Source organism: Oryzias latipes, chromosome 17 (assembly GCF_002234675.1).
Source record: "Oryzias latipes chromosome 17, ASM223467v1".
In the NCBI taxonomy this organism is placed as follows: Eukaryota; Metazoa; Chordata; class Actinopteri; order Beloniformes; family Adrianichthyidae; genus Oryzias; species Oryzias latipes.
In genome coordinates this window covers 24,541,388-24,556,940 of record NC_019875.2, presented here as the reverse complement: position 1 = coordinate 24,556,940, position 15,553 = coordinate 24,541,388, and the positions used below count along the sequence as shown (strand labels likewise).

Below are 15,553 nucleotides of genomic sequence, written 5' to 3'. Positions count from 1 at the left end.
AATAACTCATTAATTATTTATTATAACTTTTTAAAGTGACATTTACAGTTGCATAGAAAACATATGTTTGCTTGTGACTCTAGCATAAATCCTTTTAAATTTGATTCTGTCAGGTTAGGTTATATTGACAAGTCCTAATGTATAGTTGTCCAATCTGATATTTCAAGTCCGATTTCCCCTAGATATGAATAAATACACCCCAATTTTTATGTTTTATTTTATTAAATGAAAAGCTTTTATGCTCTCGATGGCCGTATAAAATGACATAGAGGGCCACATTTGGCCCGCGGGCCTTGAGTTTGACACATGTGTTCTAAACTAACAGTTTAAATCAGACTTGCCATCTGTTCATACCAAATTGAAGTTTGTTGGTGATTTTTAGAAGCAAAATCATTGTTTTTATTGACAAAATAAATTTCCAGAGATTTTTTTTAAACATTTGTTTGCTTCATTGAGATTTTTTGTCATTTCTGCTTTTGTGAAAGTTTGACGTATGCAAACTGCATTTGAAATTCACTGATGTAATAACAGTACAGTTAAAGTTTTAAAGAAGCAGGGCAAAAAAAAGAAAATTGGAAAAAACAGTCTTTGGACTTTAAAGTACCCTCTTCTTTTTATTTTTCTCCCTTTTGCTGTTTGTCTGGTGACTAAAAGTAGTCCTTGCTAAGCACCAGGAATACGTCTTCATTTGCTGGTGCAGCTCGAACAGACGGCAGGGACAGAAGAACTTGTCAATCCTTTTGATCCCCTGTATTTGCTTTATCGTCTCTGCACAGCTTATGGTGTTTGATTGTCGCCGTGTTTGTGTCATTTCAACCGATCCTAAATCACAGAAGAGCATGAAGCAGACAGAGAACAGAAAGCACACATGGAGGAAGCTTGTGTTTTTCCCTTCCCCACTGAACGTATATGAAAGGTACAGGAGGATGTGCTGTCATTTCAGTCACAGAGACACAAAAGCCTTTGAGAGAGGAAGATGAAAGCAGAAAATGACTCACCAGAAACACCGGGATACAGGAGCTCAAAAGGTGACAGACAGGGTGGTTTTGAAAACGTTCGCCCAGTTTTTGATTTTGGTCTTGCTTGAGTAAAGTAAGAAAAAATAGAATGAAATTACAAGTGCATGACAAACACACTCCGATACTGTTACCTGTCTGATACTTATTCCAAATTTGGTGACCAAAAAAAAAGAAAAAACGGAAAAAACGTTTTCCTAAAATGTTTCCTTGACAGAGAAGGAACTTTTTTAAAATTTACGGTTTCAATAACAATTAGGCCACCAAATTTTATTATACTACAACAACTAAGGGGATAATACCAGACGAAGCAAATTGTTTTCAAAATTAATCAAATGGTTACTGTAAACTTTTTGTATGTGTCTAACAGTTTATGCCTCCACATCACTCATTACTTTCCAATAATGGAGACGGCGTTGGGCATTATCCCACTTATACCATGGTCATTTACAAAGAAATAAATATTAAGTTGGATATTAAAACTTTACTCTTCTTATTTTTACCATTAAAATTGTTTTTCACAAGAAGCAGACTATTTGATATGTGGTGTAACACGTTGTCATGGTGACGGCTACCAAGCCTGCAGCTGGTGTATAAGGAGAAAACAGTGGAGGAACGTTTTATAAATTCATAATTTTTCTAAATCGCTTTTATTGGAGGAAATGTCTCCCATTAACTCTGGTCAATAAATTTGTACCAACAAACAACTTCTTTCATTAATTTTTGAAAATGAAATTATTTATAAACGTGTTAAATGTTTAATTTCTGGATCTGACTGGCATTTAGATCGGTGCAATACAGAACAGAACAGGGTCAAGTATTCACACAGACCATGATATAAATAAAGATAGTTTACATTAAGCACAAACTATTTTTAGCATTTTAACAAGCTTTACTAAATTACTGAGATAGAATATTCATTAAAAATATAAATGAACAAAAATTAAAAGGCTTTAGGAAAAACCTATTTTTCTACTGAATCCTTTGATTAATGATGCTTCAGTTTATAAATAATTAAAAAACTTTTATTAGCAATGCTTTGGTAAATCTTATGAAATAGACAAAAGTTGAGTTTTTTCAGCCCTCTTCGTAGATTTGCTGTTGTTCTCTGTAACATCCCCTTGTTGCATGACCCAATTTGGTTCTATCAGGAGCTGTCAAAGAGACATCCTATTTTACTCTACTTGTTCACATTCGACACAATATCATTGAGGCTTCAACTCAACATGTTCACGTCTTAAAGATGCAATACAAGACAGATCCCTAAATTGCTATGCTTTTCACGAAATCAGTTTTTTGTACAAAAAGAATGTGAGCTATGTGAACAGTTATTACCAAAATTAAAAGTAAAAGGGGAAGATATCGATATACAGTACAGTTGTATATATTATTCTATTATATGATTTACTACTAGAACCATTAGCAGGAGGTCATCTCTGAAATGGAAAATGAATTTCTAAAAGCTTTGTCATTTGTCTGGAGGGAACTGAAGAGCAGTGGGTACTCGGCTGCTGGAGTCAGTGAAAGGGAAATGAATATAAAGCCAAATGTCCCTATCTTACTGTGGAGTGGAGAGTGAACTCAAAAGGGCCTCAAATTTCACCATTCCTATCAAAATAATTAGTGGTCCTTTCATGATTTTCCTTCAGTCCATTTGGGTGCTTTTCTAGGGCTGATTCATTTTTGTTGTGGCTTTCTGTGGTCACTTTTAATACATTTTATGCTTTCAGAGTCTTTTTGTCTGCTTTTATTTTATTAAAAATTGTCTTTGTTTATGCGAACATGTACCATAGTCTAGTCAAGTTGTTGTGCTTTAAATGCATCTCCAGGTTAAGGATATCGACAAAGATGCATTGATAGAGTCAAAAATAATTTTTATGGTGTTTCTACCCTTTTTTAATTAAAGCTGCTAGATTAATTCTTGACATAGCCATAACTTTGATAACATTATCGAGCAGTAAATCATATTAACTGTATTTCAATTAAATATATTATGTTTAATGATTTATAAAGGGGTTACAAGTTTTGTTATTTTACATAATGGCATTTATAAAACAAGGTAAAGCACAAATTTTTATATTAGTTTAAACGTTTTTGAAAAGAAGAAAAGACTGGCTTTTCAAGGGATTTTATGACTGTAAAGTTACACTCAGGAACTTCAGACTTAATCCTTAAGACTTTTTTAACGATGAGTTCTTACAAAATATTTTTCACAAAATAGTAGCTTTTTTGTTTCTATTTAGATTTGAAAATATATATTTTGCAACCACATGCATGCAAAGTTATGACTGAGTGTAAGAATCACCAATGCAATATTACTTAGATCACTTTACCTGCAGATGTCTCACTTGATGCATGTTATCATCCCTGTTCGGGATGACCCATCTGTGATTTGTTGCCCTCAGAATTGTTTATTCATAATGCAGAGCATCTTTTGATCTGTAGTTTCCATTTTTCTTCCCAGCATGTTATCCCCAGTCATCCCACAACAATTTATTTACATGTTTTTTAGCATATCAATCATTGTGGACTGTGCAGCAGGTAGTTACCAGTGGCCTGGGGTTGTTTTTCTTGCTGTTGACTTGAATCTATTTCTTGGTCCCATCTTTGCTCTAAAATATCCCAGAGAAGAGAGGAAAAGACTCGTGCGCCCCTTGGCTTGAGGGAGCAGCCAATGAACAGAGCGCAATGGTCCTGAAAGACAAGGCAATTTGGCCACAGTGACTGGAATAATGAGAAAAGCATCGTAATGTTGCCAGAGTCCAATTTACAGGGCGCAGAAGGAAAGAAAGACAGATTGAAAGAAAGAAAGTGAGATGTGGGGATGAAGAGGGAATATAGGAAGGCAAGAGATGAGAATGAGAGGGAGAGTGAGCAATCACCCCTGCAAGAAGGCGTATTATTAGTTTTTTGTTTGTGTTGAGGTGGCTGCACATTAACCTGTGCAAACATAGCTTAGAGCTTTGCTTCCATAGGGCAAAAAAAGATGGGGAAAACAGGGCCTCTGCCGTAGAACAAAAGACAATAAATAATAACTACATATACAGGCTAATACCTTTTTCTGTCATCAGCATGTGATTTTTGTTAAGACTCAAGATCAACATGATGAAAATAGATGATGTACTGTGCAGAGAGGCTTTAGGTACAGCAAAAAACAAAGTGCCCATGGATAAAAAGAGTAAATGAGAAACCTGTCAGAACTACAGTAGTAGTTGGTAAAAATGACAGTCCCAGATAACAAAAAACAAACATAAAAGTGCTAAATAAAAGTAGACAGATCACCAGCGTGGAGCAAAAGTGGATTTTTTTTTAAAGAACTGAATAAAATGAGAAAAACAAAGTGGGTGTTAGGCAAAAAATTGTTCCCACTTCTTCAACCTGACGAAATACAACATTTTAGCAGATGGATGCGTTGTACCCCCTGTTAATAGGCCTGGCCTGATATCGACATACAGCGAGCCATATCTTGCACCAGAAGCACCTGATGCCTCATTTTGCGCTGACTGTTCATGATCGCAGTGCCCCTTCAGCAGCTATGTTTTTGTGTCTCAGCACCTAGGGGGGTGGGCGCTTGTGGTTACCACTGCAGCTGGACCACGAAGGCCAATTTTTCTCATTAACATGCTCACCAACCTCCAGTAGAATTCTGTAAAATGAAAGTGACAGTTAACTGGTCCCAAGGCTGAGCTAGTCAGAGGTTCATAGATGTGGCCCTAGAGGGTCGCAAAAAGGCAGTAAGACAATGCACACAGATTGAGACGTATGTCTACTGAGCTGGCAGTAAACATTTAATAAAGGCGATAGGCTGAAAAATCTTGTAGCTGTAGATCAAGAGTGATGCACATACAAATTGAAAGGTAATGAAGCTTTCCAGAACGTGCCTCTTCCTTTTTCCAAGCAGAATGTGATTATGTCAGCAGAAATCACAAACAGTTTTACCTTTTTTAACTTTTAAAAGTTACCTTGTCATGTCTTGCATTTTTACAGATTTATGTACAGTATGGTACACTGTTGTTGTTAATAGTACAGAACCCACCAACACTCACCACAGCAGAAGACACTTATGAAAAAGTCTTTCCAAGTCTTTCATACTGTTTTTCCTCAATATGCTTCAACGTATTTTGTTATGATGAATAGTTTATGCAGCACATTTGGAGGTTTTCTATCAGGTGCAAATGCCGTCGCTTCAGCACCTTTAGATAAAAAGCCAAAGGAAAAGAAATGATTCATGATTCATTGAGGATGTTTCTTCCTTCTCAGCTTCACAGAAGAAAAACAAAAGTAAATTCCCTGAAGTTTCTGCTCCATTCACTCACCGGGGTGAGGAAATGGATGAGATTGTGGTTACTCCAACTGTTGGAACTATCGTGGTTTAAAGAATTTTGATTTTTGACACCTTATAGATGGTATAAAGTCCGACTCCGATAATCTTTTGATCTATTCCAAAAAGCTTTCCCAGTGGTCTTTTAATTATGATTATGCTGTTTTTAGGCAAAATTAAAAGAAAAACTGTATTGTTTTCTAGGACATGGTTTCTGTAGAACGCCAGGAGTTCATTAGAAATTCGCCTCTCAGTTGTGTGCAGGTCCGTTGACATGGAGTAAGCCCGTCCCTACGTCTCGTCACTCATCTGTTCACACTCTCTCCCGCTAGCTTACAGCCCCTCACACCTCTAACCTAATGTTACCGGTGCAACAAACATGCCAAGCAATATTGGAGCTATCCAGCCAAATAGTTTTGAGCCACAGGCCAGCTTAGATGAAAACAAAACAGGCAAACAAACACGTACATGGATGTAGTCGTCTACAAGTGCATGCATCAATGGAGCGGAACAGGGCTCCTGTGGCCCACCGACTGTAGCACCCACGTCACTGCTACAAGCTTTTTCAGACAGCATTTTTTTGTCTGCTCCTGATTCACAACAATTTCAATGAAAAAAAAAATCAGAAATGCAATTTTAGGCTTAATTTTCCTTATATATGTCCACCATGAAAAAGAAATGTTAAAAACACAAAAAAGATGATTTTCATTGTCTTTAAGTGCTTGAATTTGAAACTTAGGTGCATACTGAGCTTAGTTTAATTACATTCATAGCTAAATGTACCTCTTCTTGGTCTGTTAAAAGTTGAACTGTTTATATTAACCATTTTTTGAACATTTTTTTGCTATTTGTCAGTTCTTGCCCAAAAAGTCTGCCTTATTGATAATTATGCACATGTTATAATGCACACAATGTGATATTCACAGACATCACATTATTTCCTGAATCTTTAAACCCACGGCATATAGACAACACCTGTCTTCATACATTTCAACATGTCAATTTTGAGTTTGTGCAGCCTATATCTCTGCAGTCACAGATTCAAACCTCCTGTGCACTTCTGCATACAAATCTCTGATTTCTTTATGGATACACAGTGTTGTTGCTCCGGAAGTTTTGTTTAAAAAAAAAACAAAAACAAAGAATAAACGGGGCCATAAAATGTTGGCAAGCTGAGCACACATCTCATACACAAGCAAGTCCAGAGAAAAAAGAAGGATTAGAATCAAGGAACTGAACTATTGCCAATCCGTCTGTCACATGTGCTGCATTGCTTTTCACCCAGCAAATGTCAAATTGCTATATTTTAGCTTTGGTTGACTTTTTTTTTCACCTTGTCTAAATATAGCACCTGCAGTTCATTTAATGCTACTGTGCATTGTCATATAGAAAAAAAATGAACATAGTCTCTCAGCTTGAAGGTACAGTATTGCTTTTCCTCACAGAGATGCACTTCAAGACAGTGTTAAATGTTTTTTTTTTTTTTTCCCAATATTACAACTGGTGCATTAAATGTAAACCTAGTGCTTTAAAGTTAGTCATGCTTATATTTCTTTTATATACATACTTTTCCTCAAACTTTTGATTTCAAAAGTTCAAAATATTGACATGCACTCTCACTGGCCACTTTATTAGGTACACCTGTCCAACTGCTCGTTAACACAACTTTCTATTCTATTTTTAACAAAAATCACATGGCAGCCACTTAATGCATCAATGGATGTAGACATGGTAAAGACAATCTATTGCAGGTCAAACCGAGCATCAAAATGTGGAAGAACGGTGACTGAAGTGACTTGGTTGTTGTTCTCAGATGGGTTGGTCTGAGTATCTCAGAAACTGCTGATCTGCTGGGATTTATCAAGGGTTCAGGCTGCTGGTGGTTGTGTCATGGTTTGGGGGATATTTCCTTGGCATTCTTTTTACCTATGAGCATGTTTACAACACCACAGCCTACTTGAGTGTTGTTCCTAACCATGTCAGCAAAAATCTATTTGTTTCAGCCTTGAAGCCTGTTGACTCAAAAAATGTTTATCAGGGATAACTTTTTTTTTACTCGTAAAACCCATTCAGTCTTTTTTCTTTTATGTTTGAATTCGTTTAGTACATGGAGAAAATATTCTGACTAATATCAGTGCAGGTACATTGTCATTTTTTTCTTGTTCTACACTGGTGTATTTTCCTTAATCCTACAACATTTTGGTCACAATGTATTGTCACTGCCAGAAGATGTTTACAACTCTGGGGAAATACATTTTCTGTAATAACTTCCATTATGTGATCACACAATGAGAGACTAAGTATTGCTGGAGTCATGTTCGCTCAAATGCATGTGTGCTCTTTCTTTAAAAAGTGAAAATATTGAGCCCATTATTTGTTCCTCCAGCATGTTGATTGTCGTCATTCTAAATAAGTGGACCTCTCATTATTAAGCTTCCACGAAAAAGCTAATTTTGCTCTAAACAGAAATGCTTGTGGGCATCAGCCTGCATTGTGAATCACTGACCACAGTGTCGGTGTAAGACTGAACATTTTGTTTTTCATATGTTTACTTCCTCTATTTAATTTCATGCTGGATGTTTAAATTGTCTTGAAATGCAGCACCTAATTGGAAAGTGCAATTATTTATTTATAAATAACTTTTCCGGTACAGCAGCTGGACTCGAAAAGAAATGAGATGCAGATAAGATGTGAAGGCCTCTTGTGTTGGACAGATTTTGCTGTTACAATAGGGGGTTTTAAATTATCAGACACACAAAGTGTATATCTGTATAAACCCTTTTTGTATTTGAGGTTAAACTTTATTTCTAATAATTATATTTGCATACATTTCTTGTTAAACGAGATTGCAACTTAGCTTGAAAAGCTTGCACAACAATCAAAAAGAATTTCTAACAATTTCTTTTCGCTAACATAAGCAGTTGTATGATGCAAAAGAAACATTATGTCACAAAATCATCAAATATGTATCAATAAATTCATTATAAATATCTCACTGGCTTGTGACAAGGATAATTAGAAGATGCAAAATAAAAAAAAAATACAAAAAAACATATTTGCAACAACACATATTGTATAATAATCTTGTACTAACATGTCAAAATCATATTTACAAGACATTTCAAAATAATAACAAAAATTAGAAAGCTGCAGTTAAAAGGTATATATTTAAATACTGTTTTATGTGATGCACCATTCAAGAGCTTGACCAGTACATCTAAACTTAGAATGTAGACAATACCTTTTGCATATAACTTCAGAGAAAACCTTGTACAGGACTTTGTAATAATCATATTCAAAATGTCCTAAAGGTCCATCACAAATAATAAAAACCTGGGTAACTTCCCAACACTGGACAGTTTACATATTTTATATATTCATTGTAAAACATAAATAGAAAAGGTCAAATTAAAAAGACTTGTGATTTTGGGGTAATAAATTAGTAAGTCTAAAAAAGGCTTCTCGGTAGGTCTAACAGCCTTGTTTAAAGATGAACTAAAAGACTTTGAGATCCAAGTGTTGAAGGAGAAGAGAAGAAGAATTGCTTTAAGAATCTTCAATAAAAGCTTAACAAGTAAAGCAAAAATTGAAGTAATTGAATAGAAGCCTATGCGTTCAGAAAAATATAAAATAGATGATTTGTGCGTGGACAAGTTTAACATTTCTGCATGCATTGCAATTATGTAAGCTTGAATTGTGTAAAAGGGGTCAGACCTTTCTGTCATGCCTGTTTCAAGATAAAACATGCATGTAGCTGCTTTTTCTGTGATGATTTCCTCTAAATTTGACTTACTTAGTGACCTTTGCTTTAGCCAGTACCTCTAAAGAGATTTGGTCCCAACTCTTTCCTTTTCATGCCTGTCTACTGCTAAGTGAATTACTGCCACTACGTGCTTGCAGGGTTTTTAGAATAAAGGCGATTAATCTTTTCAGCGTAGGACATTGCTTGGCAGCCACTAACACTGAAGTATTTTGTGGGAGCATTCGAAGTCCTGTTTGCAAGGAGACATGCTGCATACTGTAAGATATGAGCAGCTGTCTTTGTCTCATGGATGTTCCAAGACGTACTGTTTGTGTCAGCTCTGTTTATGCGAGTGTCCTTGCTATGCAATGATGCAAAACTTTTCTCAAAGATAGACGGACAAACTCAAGGCGCTAAATCTACAGTAAAGGACCTAAAACCCCAACAAAAAGTAAAGTTGTAACTTTCTTTTAGGGAACAGGTGAACAGAAAATCCAAGACATCCATTTAAAAAAAAGGAAAGACCTGATTCTTTTGTGAATTGGAAGCCTTACACAGTGGAAGTCTGACTGTTTCTCATTTATGTGCAAATACACCAATGTTGCTGCTATTTCTACCTAAATTATTAAAAAAAACTCGAGCCAGCAAGGTGAGATAAGAAGACTTCCATCTGGCTATCACAAAAGGCACCTGCAGAGAACAACAGCCTGCTTCACCAACATGAGATCAATTGTTAAGACAAGAGTTTCTTCAATACAGACTACATAGATCTTTATTTTCTGCCTTCTGTTCACACATTCACAACGACAAAAACTAAAAGCAAGTTCAAATATAGATTTAAAAATATATTTGCTATCACAAAGATAAAAAAAAAGACATCTGTGTCTTATTTATGAAGGGTTCAGTTTGAAATACTTTAAAATATTTTACCACAAAAAACAAAATAAGACAATTCTAGTATAAACTCCAAACATGACACTGCTGATGTGTGATGTGTCAACTCAAAGCCGTCACATTCTTTTTTTCCCATCTGTGACGCTTTTATTTTAGTAGATCCTTGCTCTCAGTTCCCACTCTGCGCAGAAGGGATTACAGTAGCATCACTCAAAGCGCGACTCTGCTGAAATCCATCTATCAGCCCCGTCCCTGAGCAATATTTCTGAGTTGCTCCCAAGTGGGAAGATCAAATATTTTGTAATGCATGGTGAAATCCATTCGTTCTTAGCCGACTCCTTAATAATCCCTTCAAGAGATTCCTTTTTTCTCTGCTAAAGCCAATTATTTTACATCAGATCAAAGGCATTTATCATTTACAGAGGATAAAATTAATGTAGTGAGACTTTGTGCTGACACATAGTACACATAAAAACATGAATGTGCATTTATTCTCAATGCTGATTCAAAAACAAGAATATATGTATTCATGTTAAAAAACAAACAAACAAACAAAAAAAAATTGTGACAAATGATTTCTCTGTAATTATTTGCTGTACAAGCCATACTAAAACAGTCTTCTCCTCATAAGTCTTAGCAAACAACTGCGGCAAAGATTGTTCCCAGCATGCCACTGGCAGAGCAGCATCACCTGGCCACAATGTCAGCAACTACCTGGATCCTGGCCTTGGCTGTGCTACTTGCTTTGCAGGTAAAATTATTTTCTGTCTCCATTTTTATTGCTTTTGTTAATGACAGAGATCAGGTGCAGGTTATTTTAAACAGCCCAACATGCAAGCACATAGTAAAAGTACATGGTTTATGACTCTAGTTCCGAGCAGTATCCAGAACCAATAAAAAACACAAACGCACAGTAAAGTAACATTGATTTTATCTTTGTCTTTCATTTACATAGCTATAGGCATTCTTGCTTTTTTAGTTTTGTTGAGTGGAAGATCCAAATAATACTTGCATCTTTCAAAGTTTTTCATGCATTAAATGGTAAATCGCGTATACTAATTGAGCACTTTTCCACCTTCTCAGAAGACCCAAAGTGCTTTAAAGTCACAGTTCCATTCACCCATACAAACACACATTCATACACTGATGGCACCAACTTATAACCATCAGAAGCAGTGCGGGATTCAGTGTCTTGCCCAAGCACACTGTAACACACCGGCACACAGGATGGGAACCAAACCTTTAGAGGTCGGTCCCTCTACCTCTGCGCCATGGCTGCCCCGCAAATAATCAGAGAATCTTTTTTTAATCCATCCAGGAATTAATTTTCATGCATGAATTTGACATTTGTAGCTAAAAAACATTCCAGAAAAAACTCACATGATAATTTATCAAAGTTACATTAGCACTTTTGGGGATTCCTCTGATATTTACTTATGAGCGTAAATAAATGTAGTTCCATATTTGATTAGTAGCTTGCAGAATTTACTTTAGAGACATGTTTACAGTAAAGTTGCTGGACTGAAACCAGTGTTTTAGTGAGGCTTTGAGACCATCATTGTCTCAGCATAAGAACACGTTTTTTGAACGGATTGTTCATTTCTATTTTTTGCTCTCCTGGGTTCATTTCTGTGCCTTCACTTCATCATTTTTACAGCATACAGTCATAGACAGAAAATAACATTAATCCCATGAGTTCTGAGCACATTGAGGGTTTGTTGTTCTGTACTGTCTCCCGCTTCAGGGCGCTGCTCACGCTGCTCCATCAGGAGACAACAAGCTTGTTCGAACCAGCCGAGTGAAGAGGCAGACCCCAGGGGGGGATCAGCCTCCCTCTGCTTCCTCAGCAAACCAGACCCTGAAGGAACAACCTTTGATCTTTAACCATGTCTACAACATCAATGTACCCTTGGAGTCACTGTGTTCTGTTGACCTGGACGCCTCTGCAGCACCAGCCCCAGGTGACACTGAGGACATCTGACTGATTGTTGTGCTTTAAGACAATTTTAGCTTTTTTTCAGCAACTTTCCTCAAGGAATCTACACAAGATTGTGTTTTTTTTATCTCTTTTCTTCGTTTCAACAGATTCCCATGCAGAGTTAGGATCCAGACCCTCAGTGGAGGGTCCAATGGATCCAGATGGTTCTGGGCCAACAGAATTCACAGAGCAGACACTGGACGCTGACAGCCAGGTATGAGCAAAATTCCTGTTGCTAACATTAGGGGTATAAAAAGTAAATGCAGGTAATGCAAAGGTAGAAAGGTATCTTTAGTTTATCCTCCTGGAGGTGGACAATTTCTCCTTTTGTATTTGTACAACATATTTGCAGTTATTGGTCTTATTTTTTTTCATCCCTTATTAATTAGCTTTATTTTAGCTTTAGATTTTGTCACATAAATACGTTTGTGTTCATTGGATGATAGCTTTCTGTCTTTTTTCCACTCTTGTGGCAAACTTTTTACAAGAAAATGTTAAATAAAGTCATTTTTTTTATTCTGCTGTTAAGTTGTTTTATTGAAACTGTGACTAGAATGCAGCATTGTCAATGAGGCTTTTCAGCGTCATGAACAAGTTCAGAAATACTTGCTTGAAATAATAATTTGTTACTTTCCTTGCTGGCAGCTTAATTGTTTTAATTACTCATGCAGGTGGGTTAGCTGCAGCATGAAACTAATGCCATTTCATGCCATTGGCTTACCTAGTACCAGTAGATTGTTTCAGCTGTGGAAAATCCTTGCAATATTTTTGAAATGTTATAGAGCAAAAAAGTGGATTCAAATGAATCTTTTATTGAACCAGTAACAATCGTAATTTGCCACAAAAAATATATATATTTCAGCGGCAATTAGCTATGTTTACCTTCTGTATGTCTTTCCCTAGGTAACGTTTACGCACCGCATCAACATCCCGAAGGCAGCATGTGGTTGTCCAGCAACAATGGCGATCCAGCAGTTAGCCACTAGAGTGGAGATGTTGGAGCGAGAAGTTTCCATGCTCAGGGCTCAATGTGGATCTGGATGTTGTGGAGAAAGTTCTGCAATGGGTGACTTAATTTCCTTTGATTTTAATTCTAAAAGTGGAAAACTGAATAAAGTAGCCTTTTTGATTTTTAGAAAAAATACAACAACAAAAAATCCAGACTTCCTGTTGCAATCCTGGATTGCAACAGGAAGTGTAAGGAAAACTGGTTTAACAGAAGAGGCTGTCGGCACCAGGTTATTGATTCTGGACAGCAACTTGTTTTAATCTACTTCACTGTACTGAATGGTGTGAAGAATTCTTTGATACCACTGCTATTATAATATGAGAGGAATAGAATGGACAGAATATATTATGTTTAAAGGATCTGCTCCAATGACACCATCAGCCATTTCAAACACTTTCTATAAAGACCCCATCTCTATGGTGAGAATATGATTTTCTCCAGCAGTCATGATCAGAATCAGAAGGAGGATAAAATGCTCAGTTGAAGCGGATAGTGGCGAGATGAGGAAACACAAGCTGGAATAGCTTTTCCTGGGTGTTTTGACACTTTTATTCTCCTTTTAAATCTCTAAAACCCTGCCAATGTGAACAACTAAACCTTAAAGACCTACTCCGATCATCCTTTAAGCTATTTTGAAAAGGCTTCCAGTGGTCTTTTCAATATGATTATGCCGTTTTTAGGTTAAAAAAAAAGAACCTGTGCCATTTTCTGATACTGTAAAGTTAATGTAGTTCATTAGAAATTAACCTCTGAGTTGTAGGAGGGACCATTGACATGAAGCAGTGTATTTTCTACTTCACAAATAAGCTCTTTTTCAAATAGATGTTTTTTTTCTGCTCATGATTCACATTGATTTAAATAAAGAAATACTCAGAAAAGCAGTTTTGAGCATAATCATCATAAGAAAGCCACAAGATCATGTTAAAAACACCAAAAGCACAATTTATATCAGAGTAGGTCTTTAACTAAAAAAAACATCAGGTTCCTACTGGTGATCTTTAAGAGAAGAAGAAAGACCTAAGTAGAAGAAGAAAGACCTAAGACCTTTAGGGTGCTCATTACAAAGGCAACTAAATGTATCTAAATAATCTCACAGTGTGTACAAATGTCTCTGCAGGGCATCTGGACTTTATCCCAAGCTGCAGCGGTCATGGAAGCTTCAGCTTTGATTTGTGTGGCTGCATCTGTGAGGAAAGTTGGACGGGGAAGAACTGCTCTGAGCCTCGCTGCCCTAATGACTGCTCTGGTCAGGGCATGTGCATTGAAGGGGAATGCGTGTGTGACCGTGACTTTGGAGGTGACAACTGCTCTGAGCCACGCTGCCCTTCAGATTGCTCAGGCCGTGGTTTATGTATTGACGGCGAGTGCGTGTGCGAGGAGTCCTTCACGGGGGAAGACTGCATGGTTGGAAGGTGTCTCAACGACTGCTCGGATCAGGGGATGTGCATCAACGGGACTTGCCAATGCCGACCCGGTTATGTGGGAGAAGACTGTTCGATGGTCTACTGTGCCAACAACTGCAGTAAGAAAGGAATCTGCAAAGAGGGTTTCTGTGTCTGCCAGGATGGCTTCGCTGGAGATGACTGCAACTCTGGTAAGTCTGTTAGATTTCTCTTGAGCAATGCACTCAGCAACAGTTGTCAAGAAAGATTAGTTTTTACACTATTTGCTTGTTGGCAGCATGCTTACCAAATACTAGCCATGGTTCATCTTTAAAACTAAAGTAAATGCCACAAATAATAGCTATTGAGAGTGAAACAAGTTGATATTATTTCTGGGTTAAGGCTAAACCTCTCCTGCTTAAATAAAGCAGACAAAAAGGCTGGTGGGTTTCCTGGACAGCAGAAGCCTTTCAACGTATTCATTTGTCAAAACTCATTCATTTTGGGGCGAAGGTGTCACATTAGCTTCAGCTCAGACACTTTCTTTGCCTTTTTTCAATGCCAGTTCTACATGCCAAACTGCCACATCATTTTTTTTCCATTTGAGATACCTGTCAACAAAGAGGAGAACAAGGACAGACAAAGACTGAGAATCGTATTAATGAGGCTGAGTCCTCTGTGCTGCCCCCCTATTTAATATCTATACCAAGCGAGGGAAATAAATTGCTTATTTCTTTGTAATTAGCCAGTGCTCATGCAGCAGAGTTTGTTGAATACAAATTTGAAGCAGTTCAATTACCAGAGGCATGCTTGGTGACAGGCTTAAGTGTTTCACGATATCAGAAGCCGAAGAAAGTGGCATACGTTTTCATTTCAATTATTGCAGCCAATATATTTTCTACTCTGAGAAATAATAGAGGCTGTTGAACCTTAATTACATATTCCAGTCATGGAGAAGAAATTGATGTATATCATGCTCTAAAATACTGTTTATCCTTCCACAAACAACTCATCAGTAGTATATACTCAATCATCGTTTTTAAGAAACCAGAAGTTAAAATTGAAAAGTAGTAACGCTTTTTGCTTCCGTTTGAATGCTGCAATTGTGACGACTGACATTTAGATTCCTACAGTGGTAGTTATTAGTGTTATTCTGCAGCATTTAAGTGTAGAGGCATATGTAGCAAAGCTCCCCCATGATGTCTGTTTTG

At 36.9% G+C, this 15,553-nt stretch overlaps 1 protein-coding gene across 4 annotated transcripts in view; it reads left to right on the top strand.

Annotated features, from left to right (window-relative positions):
* The window catches only part of tnr (tenascin R), a 139,378-nt gene that overhangs the window by 72,217 nt on the left and 51,608 nt on the right, over positions 1-15,553 (top strand). For all 4 annotated transcript variants that reach the window (XM_023965028.1, XM_004079342.4, XM_011486828.3 and 1 more), the window contains 5 exons: positions 10,605-10,724; positions 11,718-11,934; positions 12,059-12,165; positions 12,855-13,017; positions 14,078-14,554. In XM_023965028.1, coding sequence (XP_023820796.1) covers positions 10,641-10,724; positions 11,718-11,934; positions 12,059-12,165; positions 12,855-13,017; positions 14,078-14,554 — 1,048 coding nt within the window. In that variant the 5' untranslated portion in view covers positions 10,605-10,640. The remainder of the gene's footprint in view (positions 1-10,604; positions 10,725-11,717; positions 11,935-12,058; positions 12,166-12,854; positions 13,018-14,077; positions 14,555-15,553) is intronic.